The 19049-nt window shown below is 45.4% G+C and overlaps 1 protein-coding gene across 2 annotated transcripts in view; it reads left to right on the plus strand.

Annotated features, from left to right (window-relative positions):
* LOC138287800 (poly(U)-specific endoribonuclease-A-like) overlaps window positions 1–19049 on the plus strand; it is a 349705-nt gene that overhangs the window by 267477 nt on the left and 63179 nt on the right. For both annotated transcript variants that reach the window (XM_069228645.1, XM_069228646.1), the window contains 2 exons: window positions 12943–13064; window positions 13207–13319. In XM_069228645.1, coding sequence (XP_069084746.1) covers window positions 12943–13064; window positions 13207–13319 — 235 coding nt within the window. The remainder of the gene's footprint in view (window positions 1–12942; window positions 13065–13206; window positions 13320–19049) is intronic.

The following is a 19049-nucleotide window of genomic DNA, read 5'->3' on the forward strand; positions in this document are numbered from 1 at the left end:
TTCTGCCGTCAATAGATCTGTGGCTCGGAGGTATCGGGTTGCACCGGCTGACCCAGGCTTTCTTTCCAGACATCCAACACCTGAAAGCCTGGTGGTCCAGGCTTTGTGCTCAGCTCGATCTGCTCCTGGGTCCTTTCCAGCTGTACCCTCGGATAGAGACTCTAAAAAGATGGACATGTCCGCCAAAAAGGTTTTCTCGTCATGTAGCATGGTGTTGAAGTCCACCAATGCTACATGCATCTTAGGGAGATACATTTACGCCCTGATGGACGAGATCAAATCGACGCACACAGAGGTCCCTCAGGAATTAATGAACCTGGTCTCTGATGCTCAGACAGCTGCAACCCAGGTTATTCAATCTGGGTTGGATACATCTGACTTGGTTGCTAGAGCAGTGGGCACTGCTGTGGCTTCGAGGAGGCAGGCCTGGATCCGTAGCTCTGGATTTTCCTCTGATGTGCAGTCGACCCTATTAGACCTTCCTTTTGATGGTGACGAGCTTTTCGGCACCAAGGCGGATTCGGCCTTAGAAAGGTTCAAGGAGAGTAGGGCCACTGCCAAGTCGTTGGGCTTGCAAGCCACTTCTGCTGCTACTTCCAGATTTTTTAGGAGGTTTCGAGGATTTGGTCGTGGTTCCTCCTCCTCCTTTCGAGGAAAATTCCAGCAACCTACCTCTGCTCTCTCCTATAGCTCTTTCAGAGGGAGAGGTAGGATCCGTACCAGGGGAGCCACTCAGCAGCACTCTGCCTCTTCCTCATCCTCTGGAGGGGTGCAGCATGGGAAGCAGCCTTAGGCTTCCGCCAATTCCTTCTCACTCCACTCCTGTAGGGGGGAGGTTACTAAATTTTCTCCACAAGTGGGAGGTCATAACATCAGACTCCTGGGGTATCAGCATTGTGAGAAAAGGCTATACCCTACCCTTTCGGGAGTTTCCGCCCCCATCCTGCCCCGTCCATCTTACTGCTCAGAAGAACACCTCCTGTTGCTAGAACAGGAGGTTCAAGTCCTCCTTTCAAAGGGCGCGGTGGAGTTGGTTCCAGATCAGGAAAGGGGTCAAGGTTGTTACTCGAGATACTTCCTGATTCCCAAGAAGAATGGTCGGTTGAGGCCAATCCTGAACCTGATGATCTTGAATTGGTTCCTCAAACAGGAAAAGTTCAAGATGCTGACCCTAGCTCAGGTGCTTTTGGCGCTGAACAAAGGAGATTGGATGGTGTCTGTCGACTTGCAGGATGCTTACTTTCATATCCCAATACTCAAGTCTCACAGGAAGTATCTCCGGTTTGTGGTGGGGTCGCAGCAGTTTGCGGTCCTCCCGTTTGGTCTCACTTCGGCACCTCGAGTCTTCACGAAGGTGATGTCGGTGGTTGCAGCGGAGCTCAGAAGGAAGGGGATAGCAGTATTTCCTTATCTGGACGACTGGTTGATCAAAGCCAAGTCTCCAGAGCTCGTGTTGCATCACCTTCAGTCGACCACTCAGTTGTTGTTCGACCTGGGCTTTTCAGTGAACGTGCCCAAATCTCACCTAGAGCCCTCACAGCGCCTCCTGTTCATAGGGGCAGTACTGGATACGACATTGAATCAAGCCTTTCCTCCGCCTCAGCGGATTCAGGACATTCAGGCGTTGGTTCCAATGTTTCGAATTGGAGCGGTTATTTCGGTCCTCAAGGTCCTACGTTTGCTCGGTCTGTTTGCTTCTTGCATACTGTTGGTCACACATGCTCGCTGGTACATGAGGGCTCTTCAGTGGTGCCTCCGAAGGCAGTGGTCTCAACACAGAGGAGATCTGAAGGCTCTGTAAGGATCTCCAGGGATGCTGCCACGGATTTGAAATGGTGTATTGCGGACGGCAATCTTTCCCGTGGAAGGCCGTTCTCGCAAGCTCCACCTGTGGCCACAGTAATAACGGATGCTTCCACTCTAGGGTGGGGAGCTCATCTGGGGGACCTGTAGATCAAAGGTCTTTGGTCTCCAGTAGAACAGATGTTTCATATAAATCTGTTGGAGTTACGGGCTGTACGTCTGGCTCTCAAGGCCTTCCTCCCATCCCTTCATGGTCAGTCGGTTCAGGTCCTGACGGACAATACTACCACGATGTGGTATATAAACAAGCAGGGAGGGGTAGGGTCGTACCTTCTCTGCAGAGAAGCTCTCCGGCTATGGTCCTGGGCAAAGGACCATCAGATTTGCTTGGTAGCAAATCATCTGGCCGGAGTCTTGAATGTACGTGCGGACAGTCTGTCGCCATTTCTCGGCCGATCACAAGTGGCGCCTCCATCCGGATCAAGTCCGTCTAATCTTCCAGATGTGGGGGTTTCCTCGGATAGATCTGTTTGCCACTCGGGAGAACTCGCACTGCCCGTTATTCTGCAGCCTCCAGTATCCGGGACAAGGAGCATTGTGGGGCGCGTTTCAGATGACCTGGTGCGACCAGTTGCTTTACGCGTTTCCCCCCATACCTTTTCATTCCTCGAGTTTTGAGGAAAATCCGCCAAGACCGTGCCCAAGTCATCTTAATATCTCCGGATTGGCCAAGGAGGGTATGGTACACGGACCTTCTACAACTCTCTGTGCCCTCCGCTCGGTCTCCCTCTCAGGGCAGACCTCCTCTCCAGTCGCAGGGGCAGGTTTTAAACCCCCACCTCTAGAGCCTGCACCTTCATGCCTGGAGATTGAACGGGGCAACCTGAGTTCCTTCTCTCTCCCGCCTGATGTAGTGGATGTTATCTTAGCGGCCAGGCGACACTCCACTAAATCTTTCTACGCTAATAGGTAGTCTAAATTTGTGGTTTGGTGTGGAGAGAGGCAGATTGATCCCTTATGTGCTCACTTTTCAGATATTTTATCTTTTGCATTGTCTCTAGCACAGAGGGGTTGTGCAGTGGCTACGATTAAGGGATACTTGTCTGCCCTTTCAGCCTTTCTTTGTCTTCCAGACCAGCCTTCTTTGTTCAAATCCCCTATAGTACTTAGATTCTTGAAATGTCTTATTAATAAATTCCCTCCTACTCCTTTCGTTATGCCTCAATGGGATTTAAATTTGGTTCTAACTTTCCTTATGGGGTCCCCTTTTGAGCCTATGCATTCTGGCCCCATAAGGTTATTGGTCCTAAAGACGGTTTTTCTGGTTGCAATTACATCTGCAAGGAGAGTAAGTGAGTTACAAGCTCTATCTGTAAAACCCCCTTATACATCTTTTTATGGGGATAAGGTGGTGTTGAGGACCAAGGCGGCTTTCCTACCGAAGGTTGTTTCACCCTTTCATATGGCCCAAACGATTAGTCTTTCCACGTTTTATCCTCCACCTCATCTTTCAAAGGAAGAAGATAGACTGCACCGCTTAGATCCAAGGAGGGCGCTAAGCTTTTATATGGATAGGATGAAGGATTTCAGGCTGGAGGACCAGCTCTTCATCGGGTACGTGGGAAAGAGGAGAGGAAAGGCAGTCCACAAGAGAACACTCTCCAGGTGGGTTGTTCTTTGCATTAAATTGTGTTACTCTTTAGCAAGGAAGAACCTCCTGATGGTATAAGAGCTCATTCCACCAGAGCTAAGTCAGCCTCATCGGCCTTGGCTAGGGGTGTTCCTGTGGTTGACATCTGCAAGGCCGCAACTTGGTCATCCCTTCACACTTTTGCGAAGCATTACTGCTTGGACTCTGAGGTCAGAAGGGATGGCCATTTTGCACGGTCGGTGCTGCAGGATTTCTTGGTTTGACCATTCAGGCACCCTCCACCGAGTGCGGTATTGCTTTGGGACTCTATTCATTAGGTGAGGAATCCACAGGTAGTTGTATCCATCAGAAGAACGAGTTACTTACCTTTGGTAATGACTTTTCTGGTGGATACATTAGCTACCTGTGGATTCCTCACGGTCCCACCCACCTCCCCGTTGCCTGTCTGGTCTAACCAAGTAGTTCTTGAGTGTGCTCCCCTTGGTTTTGAGGACTTTATATATATATATATATATATATATATATATATATATATATATATATATACATATATATATATATTCTGTATATATGTTCATATGTATATATATAATTGTTCATATGTTTCTTTATTTGTTTAAAAAAAAAAAAAAGGAAGAATTAAGTTCTTAGGATAATGTATTTATTTAGAATATCATTAAATATTGCTGTTTGTTCTTTTATCTCAATGGCCTATTATTCTCAGGCACGTAAAAAAATGTTGGTACTGACGTCAGCACGTCGGCAAGGACCTGTTATTGCCTGTATGACGTCAGACGGCGTCGCATGGGCAATTGTGACTTCCTCGTCGACGTGCAGAAGCTAGGAACAAGATTTCCGTTGAATGCTGGCGCAAAGGGAGTATTCATTAGGTGAGGAATCCACAGGTAGCTAATGTATCCACCAGAAAAGTTGTTTCCGAAGGTAAGTAACTCGTTCATTTGGTTTAAATGAAGTAATGGTGGTCAAAACCCTGAACTGAGACCTACTTGATGGTCTCTTGAGTCCTTGCAGTACTTAATGCCAAACAAGTTTCTTGTACAAGTCCACTTGGGGCAGAAAACACTGACCTGATCTGACTGCTAATTGCTGCAATTAAATTTTTGTTTATTTGCCTACTGGTTTCCAGAAGATAGTAAGGGAATATCACATGGCAGGCTAGCGTTCTCCGTTACCAGTAGCTCCAGCCTCTATCTTTGATTTGGGCAGACTCCCATTATGTGTTTATGCTCCAAACAGCGCACAAGAGGCCCCAGTGACGAAGCAAGGGTGCCAAGGGCCGTTATGCCAACTAGAAAGTTGGGCCTTAGTCTATAGTCCAAGAGTAAAAAAAGGGCCTGAGCTACCTTGGCCCCTGTGCCACTGCATCTTCTGTACTATTGATAGCTTCCTCCCTCTCAAGCACTGTCAGGCGGTCACTCAATGCCTGGAGGAGGTATTTTGCCCGTGGGCACAAGGGCAAACATATCTCTTTTCCCTGTTGTTCTGCAGTTAACTGAGCTCGGTCAGACACTGGTGGAGCCAGCCAGGATGTGAGGTGACCTCAAATCTGAATCCACATTCTTTTTTTGACTACAGTTGTGGCTTGTGTCACTTTGGCTCTCTGTCCAGCCATACCTGAGGCAAGCCCCACAAGCAGCAGGCCCTCATCCCACCCAGTCCAGAGGACATAGGCCAGTGTTTCTCATCGTATTTTTCAGTGTGGTGTCCTGGTGACAGTTAGCACTCTTCCTAACAAGTTTGCAAACACTTGCACAAGTAAAAGGTTTTAAAGCGTGACAGGAATTGCAGTTGGTGGGCCGGCATCATTTACTTTCTGGTGCACCAACCTCCTGTAAGCTTCAGCCTCCCCAACACTTCTGGCTCCAATGGAAGATCTAATAGGGTTCACCCAAGAATCTGCATGATGTAAGGCCCTGCAGGGGCAGGAGCCCTATTTATCTTTAAAAAAAAAAAAAAAAAAAGAAAAACAGTTTTTTAATTAATATTAAAGGCCATGGAGGAGGAGGCGCATGCTGCTGCCGCAACAGTAGGCCTGCTGTATGCTGTGCCTTCAGGCCTGTATAAACCCAAGCTGCTTAGCACCAAGGACCAGGCCTGCTCCCTATAGCCAGACCATGTTGAGGCCAGACATCACCAATGTCAAAGGCACAGACACTCACCGAGATGATGGCAGGGGCCTTTTTAACACTAAAACAGCCCTTCTCTTCTAGCTTCCCAGGGAAACGCCCAGTGCCCGATGGAACTAGTCCGGGTCTGTCAATGTGTTTTGGCATAGTTTTTGCAAAAACATTATTTTGGGAGTTTTGTGGCCCTCACCAATATTACAAAAACATTGGCTAAAAGCAAAAATGTTTAAGTCTCAAAAAGCACACATTGCCAAAGTAGTCCCTGGAACTGAAGGAAATTACTTTGTGTGGTGATGTGCTTCCCTCTCTCTCAATCAAAAAAGAGTAGGGCTGGCACTCTCCCGGATCCTGTAAGTTCTTCTGTTTATTTATTTTCCAGTATGTCCTAGTTGTGCATGCTGTACTCTGTGTGCCAAATCATCCCAGATGCCGCTCAGCCAGTTGTTAATTACCAATAGCTGGGATGCCCAGAAGTACCATTGGAGATCAGCTTTCCCCGCCCCTCCATCATATGCTGGTTGCCGGCATGTTTGGTGAGTAACCCACCCAGAAGAAGTTAAAAAAATTATCGTAGTGAGTTACTTGAATCATTGGTTTGATATCTCATAGGGAAACGTTTGAAATATATATAATTGCGGGGGATCATCATTTTAAATAGAGCTACTCTCCCAAGCAGATGGTTCAGGAGCCGTTCCCATCTCTGGAAGTTCTGTTTCATTTTAGTAACTAGGGGTGAGAGATTAAGGCTCTGTGACTAGTCGGGATCTCAGGAAATGTTTACACCCAGGTACTAGAAGCTCAGTTTTCAAATAGTTACATGTTTGCCAAGATGTGGTCCTGTGATTGCCTTAGCGAGGGACCAGCAGAGATATGGTCCATATCATTCAGTGCCCAGAAGCTTGCTCATATAGCTTTAGTATCTTCAAGGTACGAGGTCCCAATATGTGGGGGTTGGCCTCACATTTTCAGAACGGACATATTTTCAATCCTAATTATTCTCAATACAAGTGTTACTCAGTTATTTCATACTGCTACTGTATTTGCAAAGCCAATAGATCTGACTTATTTTAGGCGTGTATCCATTGTTGTTGTTGTTCTGGATGCAGTAACAGAAAATACATGAGTGGCACTGAGTTACTGCTTAGGGGGCTTGCTGTGTTTCGCAAGAATTTTAGCTTGCATGTTTTAAGCCATGCCTTTAATTACATAGACCATGCCTCTTGTGGGGGTAAAAAAGCTTAGTTACACTTTTACCATGCCTCCTTTAGCCCCCCACCACCACCCAAACACCTTTCTCATCTCACTTAAAGCACTGCGTTCCACCATATGAAAGTCAGTGGCAAATGCAGGCCATTTAAGGCATTTAGCTTTGGGGTGGGGAGGGGGGGCAGGCAAAGGTATAGAAGTGATGAAAGGCATGCCTACAGGAAGAATGAGGTAGGTAGGTGGGAAACTGTGTAGGACCAAGGAGTGCTCACAGGACCATCCTTTTAGTTGAAAGGACTGCTTTCCACTGTTTTGATCCTATCCAAAGATCTATTTTAAGGGCAGGCCCTTGCAAATAATATAATAATAATATATTTACCCTTGCCTGTCTACCCCCCGTGCAAGGTTCATCAGTACTTCTAGGGTGGGCTGGACAACATGGGTGCAGGTCCCAGGGTCAATTAGGGGTTGTGGTGGGTAAAGGTTCCTGTGTTCCAATGTGTTAAGGATCGGAGCTAGAGTATGGACAAATGGAATTTGGTTTTGAAAAGCAGACTATATGTACAATGCCTGACTCTTCTGCTCCCTAATTTTGAATAAGGGGATGTAATATTTTATGGTTTCACACATTTTGTGAAATTTTTATTGATGGAAGTGCTAAACACGAGGAGGCAAATGCAATTATTTAATCACTAAATATATCCTTCCTGCACATACACACTCTGTCACTCTTTCCAACACAGATGTATATTGTTGCCAGTGTTAGTCAGGCAATTTCATGTACAGTCGAGGAGGTCCGGACTGGACGTAGGCGGCCGGGTTGGGCCAAAGGGTGAAGCTTTTCTACCCGTCCTTCCGATAAGTGTCTTCTTTGGTTGGAGGGGATGCTGGAGGCACCCCATTACCCACCCCCCCCGAGCCTCTCCAGCCTGGGTGGGGGAGGGGTTGGTTGAGTGGCCCCTGCACTTCGAGCCTATGCTGTGGCCTTCTGGGGAGAAGGTGACAGATGTGGAGTCCTGAACTAGCCATTCACCTTACGCAATGCTACCTCTGGTCATGACCCGAGTTGCGGGGTCTGGTGGCTGCAGTCGGTGGCTGGGTTGGCCTGTGGAGGTCCCCCCCCCTTTCCTCTGTTGCTTCTGGTGAGGGCTGGGGACTCCCCATTCTTCTCTCCCTCCCCCCACCCCCCCCCAGCCTTCTCTGCTCTTGGCCCGTGGATTAGTGGCTGTGTGGTTTCGTGCTGCAGGCCTTGCTGCACTAGTGGGGACTAGCTGCTCCGAAACCACTGAGTGTAGGGATCCGTTTGTGGTGGGTTAGCTGACCCCTTGCCTACTGGACCATGGGGGTGTGACACCATCCCACCCAGGTCCAGGCCAGGGGGCCAGAAAGATTTTGGCAGCCATTTTTGTGCTGCAGGGTCCTGGACACTGTCTGCTGGTGTGCTGCCTCCATTGTCCTCCGTGGTGCGGATTGGACAGTCTCCCCTTCCTTTGGCCTGTCATTGGGAGGGTGGGGGCACAGCCTGGTGGTCGCTGTCAGATGGGCCCTACTGCCTGGACCAGAGGGGAGTCCGTTGGCATGAACTTCTAGTGACGCAGCCCCGGTGACCTTGTTGTGCTGTAGATCCATGCTGTGAAGGAGGCCTGACTTAGTGCTGCTTTCTCCGGAATAGGGCTTCAATGTTTCACGAGGGGGTGTTGCCCTTTTCCAATGTTCTATCGCAGATAAGCCGTCCAGCCATCCATGCAGCAAAAGATAGGCAAGCACACTAACCCCACCACCCCCGCAGAGACCCTGCCCATCTCGGTGGGCACTCAGGGTGATGCCCCTAAGGCCTCCACCCATCCTGCCACCAGGAGGTTTGCGCTTCAGTTGAAGGGAAGATCGGTGAACTCTGAGTAGATCTCTCTTATCCGCCAGGACCTACACTATACAGCAGACAAAGTGGCAGATTAAGAAACCAGGTTATGGCAGGGGGCTCCTTTAGGTTTTGCCAATCTGAAATGACGACACTGTGGCCCTGTTGAATGCATGAGTGGAAGAGGAGGAGGGCAGTGCTCTGCGGAATAATATCGGGGTGGGGGCATCCCGGAGGGGGGTGGAGTGTTGGGATGTCACTGCTTTTGTCATGACCTGTCTACGGTCCTTGGTGCCGCCCAATGCAGTATCGCAATGCTTCATAGTGGACCAGGCCCTCGGATATTTTGCAGCACAGCCCCCTTTAGGGGCCACACCATGGCCCATCATTGCCTGTTTGTTGAACTGTGCTGACTGGGATGCCATCTCTGCCATCTTTAAGATGGTGGACCTTCCCCAACTCTTATATCAACTCCAGAATTTCCTGTTTACCATGCCGGCATCCTTCTTTGTTTGCATCCACTGCCTGCTGCATGGCTTTCTATGGAACTCTGGTCCACCACAAATTGCTCTATGTAGATGCCATAAGTCCACATATGAGGGGGTTGATGTGACTCCTGATGTACAGTTCTATTACAGGGCGACACAGCTGTCATAAATGATTGGTGGTTTGGGGGTTTTGTGACCCTGTGTACATGTTGGAGGGGTAGGCCCTCACAACTTGTACATCCCTGCCCCAACCCTCTCCACGCCCCCCAATGGGTGCAGGGCAGTCCTCTGGAGCTGGCAGAGGTCGCTGGGCCTGCTGGACCGTCGCTGGTCTTTTTGCAGGTTCTTTGAAGCAGGAGACAGTCTGGTAGGGCTGGGGCCAAAGCAATTATCATCTTCCTTCTCCTCGCATGGGGGTTTCAGCATAGCAGTCCTTTATGTAAGTCGCCAGGAATGTGGTGAGCTGGGTTCAGGGAGGCCCTTAAATCCTAGATTTAGGGGCGTTTTAGGAGTCCGAGGGCAGTAGCCAATGGCCACTCACTTTGGGGAGGGGGCCTTTCCTATCCCTGTTGGTCCCTGTCCTCCAAACCAAGATGGAAGATTCTGCTGGGAGGGGGCGGGGTCACCTCAGCTCTGGACACCTTAGGGGTGGTCCTGGATGGGGTGGTGTAGTGATATTTGTGTTTTGACCACTGATTTCGTGTCGCACCACTTTGCACTTGGCTTAGCTGTCTACCGTCACATTAGTGGTCACCAGTTACAGACTCCATTTTGTATTCAGCTTTGCCTTAGCTTCACTGCCATGTTAAAAGTGCGATTAGTTTTATGTACAGAACATGTTATGCAACATGTTTTCTATTCTGCCTTTTCTTGTCTCACTGAAGGGCTAGGACCTAATGTGGAGGAGTTAGCAAAATAAGGATGTACTAGACTGACGTTTATGGTACAGTAGGGAATGGTTTAGTTTTGAAGAAGACACCTGGGATTTTGGCCAAGTTCGGATGTGTTTCTTTCAAAGTTCACCTAAAATAGCCTGCATTTTTCAGTACTTTTTACCGAACAGGAGGGGTTTTTCCAGAAAGCTCCTTCCTCGTTGCTTAAGATATATAAGAGACCCAGGTCGACAGTGGGAGATTGAGAGACCTCAATCAGGATTTAGACGTCGAATGCCTGATTATTTCCCGTGAGGGTAGAGATCGCTCTTTCTCGTTGCAGTTAAACCGGGGTCATCGACTTGCTGGCAGGAGAAAGATGAAGCACCAGACAGGCCCTACGGTGATGCATTTTTATTAATAATTTGCTTTGCATCGTGTATGAATATGTATACATATATCAATATAGGTGTTTGTATCCTTTCTACATGGTCTTACTTCATTGTTGCACATTTTAAAAGTACACTTTTAGCTATACAGGCCTTCCTTCACGAGCCTTGCAAAAATATATAATAAATGTCCTCTTCAGATTAAGAGGTGCATTCCAGAGAATCTTTTCGACTCCTATCAGTGTGTGCATTTTGGCTCAGTCAGCAGTAAAGCAAAACAGGTGGTCTCTCCTTTGTTTCCCCTAATTTTCCCACTGAACTTGCTGCCAAAGTTGGGGCTTTGTCCGGGAGGAGGACATCTCCACTAGCTGAGGATCTAGCCTTTGAGGATCACCGCCAGGTGTTACAGTTCCTGTAGGGGGGAGGTATGAAGCGCCTCCACCCAGGACAGGCTTTGTTTCTGGCCACAGAGTGTGCAAATGTACTCACCCTATGTGGTCAAACTTGTCTGAAAGTGGCAGGCTGGCACAGACGGGTAAGTTGTACACCAGCAGTTTGAAAAATGCAAACAGAGTGCATTTAAGAGCTGCCCCATGTATGTTAGCCAATCAATCCCACACTGGCATCATTGTGGTTTTATTTTGCTGAGAAGTGTGATCCCAAACTTCCCAGTTTTCAATGAAGCCTTTATGGATCAGTGAAGTTCATAATGACAAACTCCCAGACCATATACTTAATATGGCTACACTGCACTTACAATGTCTAGGAATGAACTTAGACACTGTAGGGGCATATTGCTCATGCAGCTATGCCTTCACCTGTGGTATAATGCACCCTGCCTTACGACTGTAAGGCCTGCTAGAGGGGTAACTTGCCTGTGCCACAGGCAGTGGTTTGTGGGCATGGCATCCTGAGATGGGTGCTATGTCGACTTAGTCTTTTTCTCCCCACCAGCACACACAAGCTGCAAGGCAGTGTGCATGTGCTGAGTGAGGGGTCCCCTAGGGTGGCATAATACTTGCTGCAGCCCTTATAGACCTCCCCAGGCCACAGCACCCTTGGTACCATGGGTACCTTTTACAAGGGACTTAACTGTGTGCCAGGGCTGTGCCAGTTGTGAAAACCAAGGTACAGTTTAGGGAAAGATCACTGGTGCTTGGGCCTGGTCAGCAGGGTCCCAACACACTCTGTCAGGTCTGCATCAATATCAGCCAAAAAGTGTGTTTGTGTGGGGGGCGGGGTGTAACTGCAACAAGTGCCAGTTTCCTACAGGCTTTATCTGTATTCCTATGAAAATTAACCTTCACTTAAAACTTCAAATGGTTGCCTCTCTATACTTTCCGTCCTCTGAATGTTTCGTTCTCTGAGCACAGCCTATGCTAAATCAAATGCTTGTTTGCCCTAATCTCTATTATTCGTATTTCTATAAGTTGCCCACACTTCATTTCAAAGAACACAACTGTTCCTTTAAAAGACCTATCTCTACACCCTAACAATACCTAATCTCTTGTAGCTCATCTATTAATACCACCAACTATTTGTGTGAATCCACATTAACCCCCCCGCCCCCCACTAAAGATCACATCTAGCTCCTGTTAAATTAATCTACCACATAGAAACTAAACTAAATCCTTTAAATGAGTGGTTCCCAACCTGTGGTCCATGGATCCCCAGGGGTCTGTGACACATTTCCAGGCATCTCAAGGCCTGGGCTGGTGGGTAGGCCCTTCTCCAACTAGGGTCTAAACAGAAACACAAGTGTTTTTATATTTGTTACTTCATTTGTGCAGCATTTCTAAAAGCACTGCAAAGTTCATTGTATATCCAGCAGTTGTCAGGCAAAATACATGTCAAGATAACTCAGGAGATTAATGTACCTGCTGGCGAGAGATGGGAGTTTTGACTCATCTAAAGTAGAGCAGATGGTTAATATGCCTGCTGCAAAGAACATGTATCTTGCTTATCACAGAACAGTACTTTATGTACATAGCACAGGGGGTTAACTGCTTTTGTCACATATTCTTTAGTCCCTGTGCAGTTAATAAGTTTCAGTCGTAATCTAGCACAGTGAGCTGCAATAGTTCCTCGGGAGTCAAAGGGTTGGGGACCACTGCTTTAAATGGTTTTCTTAAGGGCTTAAAACTAATCCCACTAGTGAAAGTTAACTACTGCTGCCCAATGTAAAGTGCTTCAGTACCTCACCTTGTAGCAAACATGGGTATGGGTATCAAGAAAATGTCTGCACTTAGATGAATAGCTAGATATGTATTTTTACACTACTCTGGAAACATCGTAGCCCAATAGTACTGCTGAATCGTCCATGGCATTAATCTCTGCCTTCTTAGAGAAGGGTTGACGCTATGTTTCAAAAGTCAGTGGTCATTCCGGTTTCTCCCTGAAAGCACTGCAGCTTGGTATCTGACGGATGCATTAACTTTAATAATTCAAAGTACGTGTCGGATAACTTACTTACGCCACCAAAGCTAGTGACATTTTCATACTAAAATGTGTTTGAATTACTTTTCTAGCATTTGTGTCTCTCTTGGACAACTATGAAATGTCAACTGGCGTAACAGAGGTTGTGACTCCTGAAGAGGTTGCTGAAAACAATAGTTTTTTGGATGCAATTTTGGAAACTGCAGTTATGAAAGTAGGTATTAAAATATATTAGAATCTCTTCTTTTTTGTTTTTTGTTTTTTATATATATATTTTTTTTATTTTTTTTATTTTTTTACCCATTCTTGTCTAAAATGTCGTACATGATTTGTGAGTTGTATTCTCTTTATCACAGATGGCTCATGAGTACCTGGTCCAAAAGAAATTAGCAAAACCGACCCTGAAGGATTTCAAGACACAGCTCTACAGCATCTGGTTTCAGCTGTATTCAAGGGAAGGTGGAAGAGGGTAGGTATTTCTTAATGTTGGTATGCTTTCCAAAACGTAAATTTTTTAGCTTGAAGGCAGGAGTTTTCACCTACATATACGATGCATTAATGGCATGTGTTTGACAAAGTCTGCATTACTGAATTTGGTTGGCTTCTAATGAAACTACTTTAATTTAATTTTGAAGCGAAGTTTGATAATTTACCTGCTCTAGCCCTTAATATGCTCGGTCTGGAATATCACTGCTTTTACAAGGGTCCCCACTGTGTGGAACTTGCCGTACAGTTGCATAAGGTTTCACCCTCGGGGATGGATGCTGTCTTGTGCCAATTGGTGCTTCCTCCGACAGGGCTGCTACCTTTTTTGTTTTACTTTTCTGACTCTGCTCTATAATGAGGGCATTGATTGCCCTTTAATTCTCTCAGTAAGTGTTAAAATCCATATTCCAGAGGCCTATCATCTTACTACCTAAATTGTTAGTTTCTCCTGGGTTTTGGTTCCTTTTTAGATTGAGTGTGCAGGCGCTCTGGCCTATTGTAATCTATCTGTGGGCTTTTAACCACGCCCACCGCACGCCCATCACTATCACTCGTCCATGGGCTTGCCTTTCAAAAATCACTTGTTATCATTGATAAATGCTTTACGTTTGTCCCTCCTTGGGGCAGTTTTGTTACCGCCTTGGCCATCGACCCTGTTACATGGATAATTGCAAGTTTGCCTATATGTTTGACTAGAAGCAAACTTATTTTTCCTTTTGTGTCTCCTTTGTGCTGATGCTCATGGCAGCCATGGTGCTTTGAATCAGCTTGCTTATGTCAACTGTTTTACTTTTCATTTTCAATTTATGTGGCAAGGAAAGTCCAGTTGGAATTAACAACGCTAATAGCTTCAACTCGAGCAAACGCGAGATCTATTGCATTGCAAATGCTTGTTTAGGTTTCACCTGCACAGCTCTTGCGCTGTACTTGTGAAATCTATTGTATTCATTATAAATTTTAAACCCCCCACTTGCTTTCCTTGCTTTTCATTGGATCCTGTGCTTGCCAGTTAATTTTCCTCCGTTCTGGCTCTAGCGTACATTTTCTGGTTCTTGCTCGTGTTCCTCGTGTGCTTCTCTTATCAGTGTCCCAATGACAAAGGTACTGCTTCCATCCGCTTTCAGGGAACATTTTAGGTTGAGTATAAGCGTACGGCCTCCTGTATATACTTTAGTATATACTTCTTTGTGGGCTCTCTGCTTTTCCATTGGTTTGTTAGTGTTCTCAAAAAAATCCTTGCTTGCTAGTGGTCAATCCTTGCTCTTTGTCCCACCTTTTCCTCAGTTGCACACTCCCCTGGAGCATGGCCCTAGTACTTGTACCCTTCCACTTGTGCCTATGTAGCATCTGGTTAGGACTACGTTTTTCTTAGGCAAAGACCATTTGACCAGAGTGCTGGATGTTTTCAGTGGCTATAGTCAGTTTCTCTAATCAGGGTTGTAAATTATTTTATTTTCTGGTTACATGTGCTGTGGTTTCAAAGATCGAGGAAAAATGTTAGAGGCTGTTTTCTGGGAGGCCTGTTTCAACCCCTGGTGTAGTGTTATTTACTTTATTTTTCGTCTTGTGTCTCTGCATCCGGTGTGTTCGTGAGAGTGTTTGTGTTCTTGTTTCACAAGGTAGTGATGATCAGTGAGACCGAGAGAGATTTGCTAAAAGCACCCGAGCTGCGCCCAAAAGGTCCCCAGTGTAAACCATCACAGAGCAATTTATATATATAATAACAACAAACGGGAGGAAACTGGACGCTTATCTGCTCTCCACGCCAGGAAGAAATGCAATAGCTTGGCCAAGGTAAAGAGAACCAAATACAGAGAGAATAGTTGCTCCAGGGCTTCAAAACCCCTCAAGGCAGGGAGCAGGATACAATATAGCTCATGCCTCCACCTTGAGTCTAAATCAATTCCAGAAAGCAGAGAGAGAGAGTGGGGGGTACATAAAACAGTTGACATTAAATTAACTGATGAAAGGGGCTGCAGGATTGATTTAAAAAGTACAGATATCTTTATGTGGCATATTTTTGTGTCTCATTGCTCTCCGTGCGTGTGTGTGTGTGTGTGAGGGGAATCACCTTCGCTCCAGCCTCCAACTTGCTTATTGCGCCCTCTCTCTTCCTGTGCACAAAAGCTGATTTTAATCGGTGTGATTAGTTTTGATGTAACATTTCCGTAGACAATTTCTGCAAATGGATGGAGTGTTTCTTTGCGAGAAGAGGGGGAAGCAGATGATAACAATTGTAAGGCTTGCCGGTCACCCCTCACTCCTTATCGTCTGGACATTGTCGTGCCGCACCTTGGGTTGCAGGACTTGTTGATAGAGGCCCGCCCCTCTGAGCCTTCTCCCCCCCTCCTGCCACTGTCTCTTTGTGATCAAAGGAAGTGTGATAATTTTGGCGCTGAAAGACAATTCGATTTCCTTTTCCCCTAAAGTCCCAAAATGATGTGCTGTGGTAATCACACAGGGAGCCCCATTGGGTCCAATAAAGTCCAAGGCAGAGCCTGTGGGCCACACACACAAAATGAGAGGCAATAGATGCAACACAGTTTTGCCGTATATTGACCCACATCATTTTCACAAAAATTGAACAATCACAGTCCAATTTTCCAATATGAAGGAGGGCGTATTCGAGCACAAGGTTCCTTTTACCTCTGTTTTCTGAAACTTAATTGAAACCGGGCATCTAAAAATGTTAGCAAACCCCTCTCCTCCACCGAAGCATCACAGGAGCTAAACATTTCTGTCTTGAAACTATTACTATGTAGTTTCCTCAGAATGGTCTGTGGTCACACGCTATCGTTGTTAGGGAATAAAGCAGTAGAGTAGCCACGTCCCCTTATCAGATCGGACAAGGACGACGGTTTCCAGATTACTTCATGTCACATCATACCACTTTCCCAGTCCAAGCCTTTGACACATCTTTTCAGGTACTCTAGTCCACTTGAAATTAACCAAGACTACAACTCCCAGAATGCGCTAGTAATTAAAAATACAAACCTCAAAACAAAACGTCCTGGTGACTTGAAGTCACATTCTACCAGACCTTGTTTATTTTGATCTACGTGCGCAAGGTTATTGTTAACTCTCAGGGCCATTTAACCAAGTGTCCTTTTTGGGGACTCAGGCATGACAAATTTTTAAGCTTCCTGTTTGGAGCAATGTTGAATTTTATTACCTGTTTTGTGCTAATTTAATCCCACACAATGCCTATACTTCCTAATGTATACATTAAACTTTCAAAAGTGGGATCACATAAAACAGCTGAATTATGTCTTGCCTGGGACCCCAAAAATCCCCAGAATGACAATGGTGATTCGAGGAGAGAATGAGATACAAAAATAGACAGAGGTTGGACAGGGGCCCACCTTCTCAGTGGGGCCTTTTAAAGGTGGGGGCCTTTTAAAGGTGGGGGCCCTGGGCAAGTGCCCATTCAGCCCACATCTTAAAACGTTTTTGATTTAACCCGACATCCTCTGCAAGCAAAGGATGATTTCCTATTTTATTTAAATGTTTTACTTCTCTAAATACCTTCTTTTGAAGGGCACTAAATAAAACACCCACTACCATACTGTACAAATGCAAACGCTGGGCTTAATGGGAAGTTGCTGTACATTTTTTATTTATTATGCTAATATCTCTTTTTAAATCCTTTGAATTGCTTCACTGGGCTTTCAAATGGTTAGGTCCGCAGATACCTCTTTGCTCCAAAATCAGGAGCAAAATACACTATGGTGAGTGGCACGCAGTCTATATTTGACAGGTGACCTAAGGTCCTGTGTGACACTTTCAGTTGCTCTCTGATTTAATCAAATGCGCTGTGTTGTAGACTAAAATATCAGCTGATTGAATGTGTCACAAATGACATGGCAACACTAGCAGTTTGGCCAGTCGGAGCTAAATCAGATGTTGACATTTCTGAACTTTGGTCAGAATTTGACTTGTCTGTTGGTGCAGTCAAGACAAAAATCTTAGAAGTTGCTTTCAAAGCCAATATTTCTAGAACTCTCCAGTTTCCCAGTTCCAGGTGTGTAACTCACCCAGTGCAATATTTTCTCTTTGGTATTTGGGAGTTGCAGTCCTAATGACCTCTTTTATCAGAGCTACAATGTCAAGATTGCAAGGAGAAACCTGAAATGGATGAATTACTTGGCATGGAACTGTAAAACCTGAAACTCTATTGAGAATAATAAATTGTTTAATACATATACCAACAAGACTTAAACGCCACCATTTTATGCAAGAAACTGAAAATCTCCATGGTGAATGCATTTATGAAATGTCAACCTCCTTCCGTTGTTCTTTCTCCATCTCTCTTGTGCTTTCTTTTAATCCTTATGCCTCAGGTGAACTGACCGTGCACAATGCCTCATAGAGGTGAGAGAGTGAGCACTTGCTAATTTAGTGTTGGTCTGGCCCAAAGTGAGTCACCCTAGATACACCTCTGGCACAGCAGCCTCTTATGATAAGTACTTCAAAGCACTATACATTTTCAAGTGATATGTCAATACTGCATAGTTTATTTTCTCAAGTGGCAGCCTGTAATAAATGTGTGTATGTTTTTTTTCACTTAGTGATGCACTGCAACATAACAACTTAGTAATGTGGTGTTTTTGATTAACTTAAATTTAAAAAAACAAAAAACAATATAAGAAAATCTCTGCTATATGGAGCTGGGCCTGAATTACAAAACCTAAATATATAGTTAATCACAGTTATGTTTACAAACAAAATAGGTTTTACGCCCATGCCACCCAACCCTTTTCATAGACACAAAATAAGAGTTAACATTTCAGCCCATGATCACAAAGCCTGTGATTTTTTGATCCCTACCATAGTTGGGTTCCATGTTCTCCTCTAACTGAGTTTGTAAAAACACACAAACCCTCACAACCTGTTGCCTTGTCACTGTGTGAACTTCTCAGGAATTCCAGGGCAAACAGGATGCTAAACTTGGATTTTGACAAAAAGGTCCTGTTACCGATTGTGTCTTGGTGCTTACCTAACTAATGAGCATAACAGTGAGCATCAACAAAACCTTTTAGCCTGTGACCTCAGAGTGGTGAGGTTGAGCAGTCCAAGGCTTACTCATGGAGGTGGCCTGAAGTTAAAGACTCACAATGCAGCAAACTAGCCAATAGAGGTTACTAACTCAAAAGTCTAGCTAGTAACCAGTGCGTAGACGTCAATTCACCAAAATGCCAGGGGTAGCAGATGTGACATCATACACCCTTTGAGTTAAATAATGTTACAGGAAGTGACATATTATGTTATTTGGCCCTGAATCGTTTCAGGTAGTGTTGTGACATATCCTTAAACATTAAATCCCACTGACATTACAATAGTTGCCACCGTTGGAGTTTGATAAATACTGCATGATTAATATAACAAAAGGACACATACATAATGTCTGTTTTAGGTTTCACCTCTGTTAGGGTGTTAACATGCTATAGTAGAAGACTACCCATTTATGTATGTAATACATGATCCATTATGAGCTTGATTACAAATTTAGTTGTAAAAACCGCCAAACTTGAAAATTAGATAAATACAAATTTTGCAGGTTTGGTAAACAATAGATGTTGAACTGATTTAGAGTTTTTAACAGGTACCAAGCAGTTGGTATTAACATGTGTTAAATAACAAATGTGTGCAATTTAATGGATGTGGTAAATGATACACCCGATAAATAGAACATGCACAAAACATCATAAGTGCC

Source organism: Pleurodeles waltl, chromosome 4_1 (assembly GCF_031143425.1).
Source record: "Pleurodeles waltl isolate 20211129_DDA chromosome 4_1, aPleWal1.hap1.20221129, whole genome shotgun sequence".
NCBI classification, from domain to species: Eukaryota; Metazoa; Chordata; class Amphibia; order Caudata; family Salamandridae; genus Pleurodeles; species Pleurodeles waltl.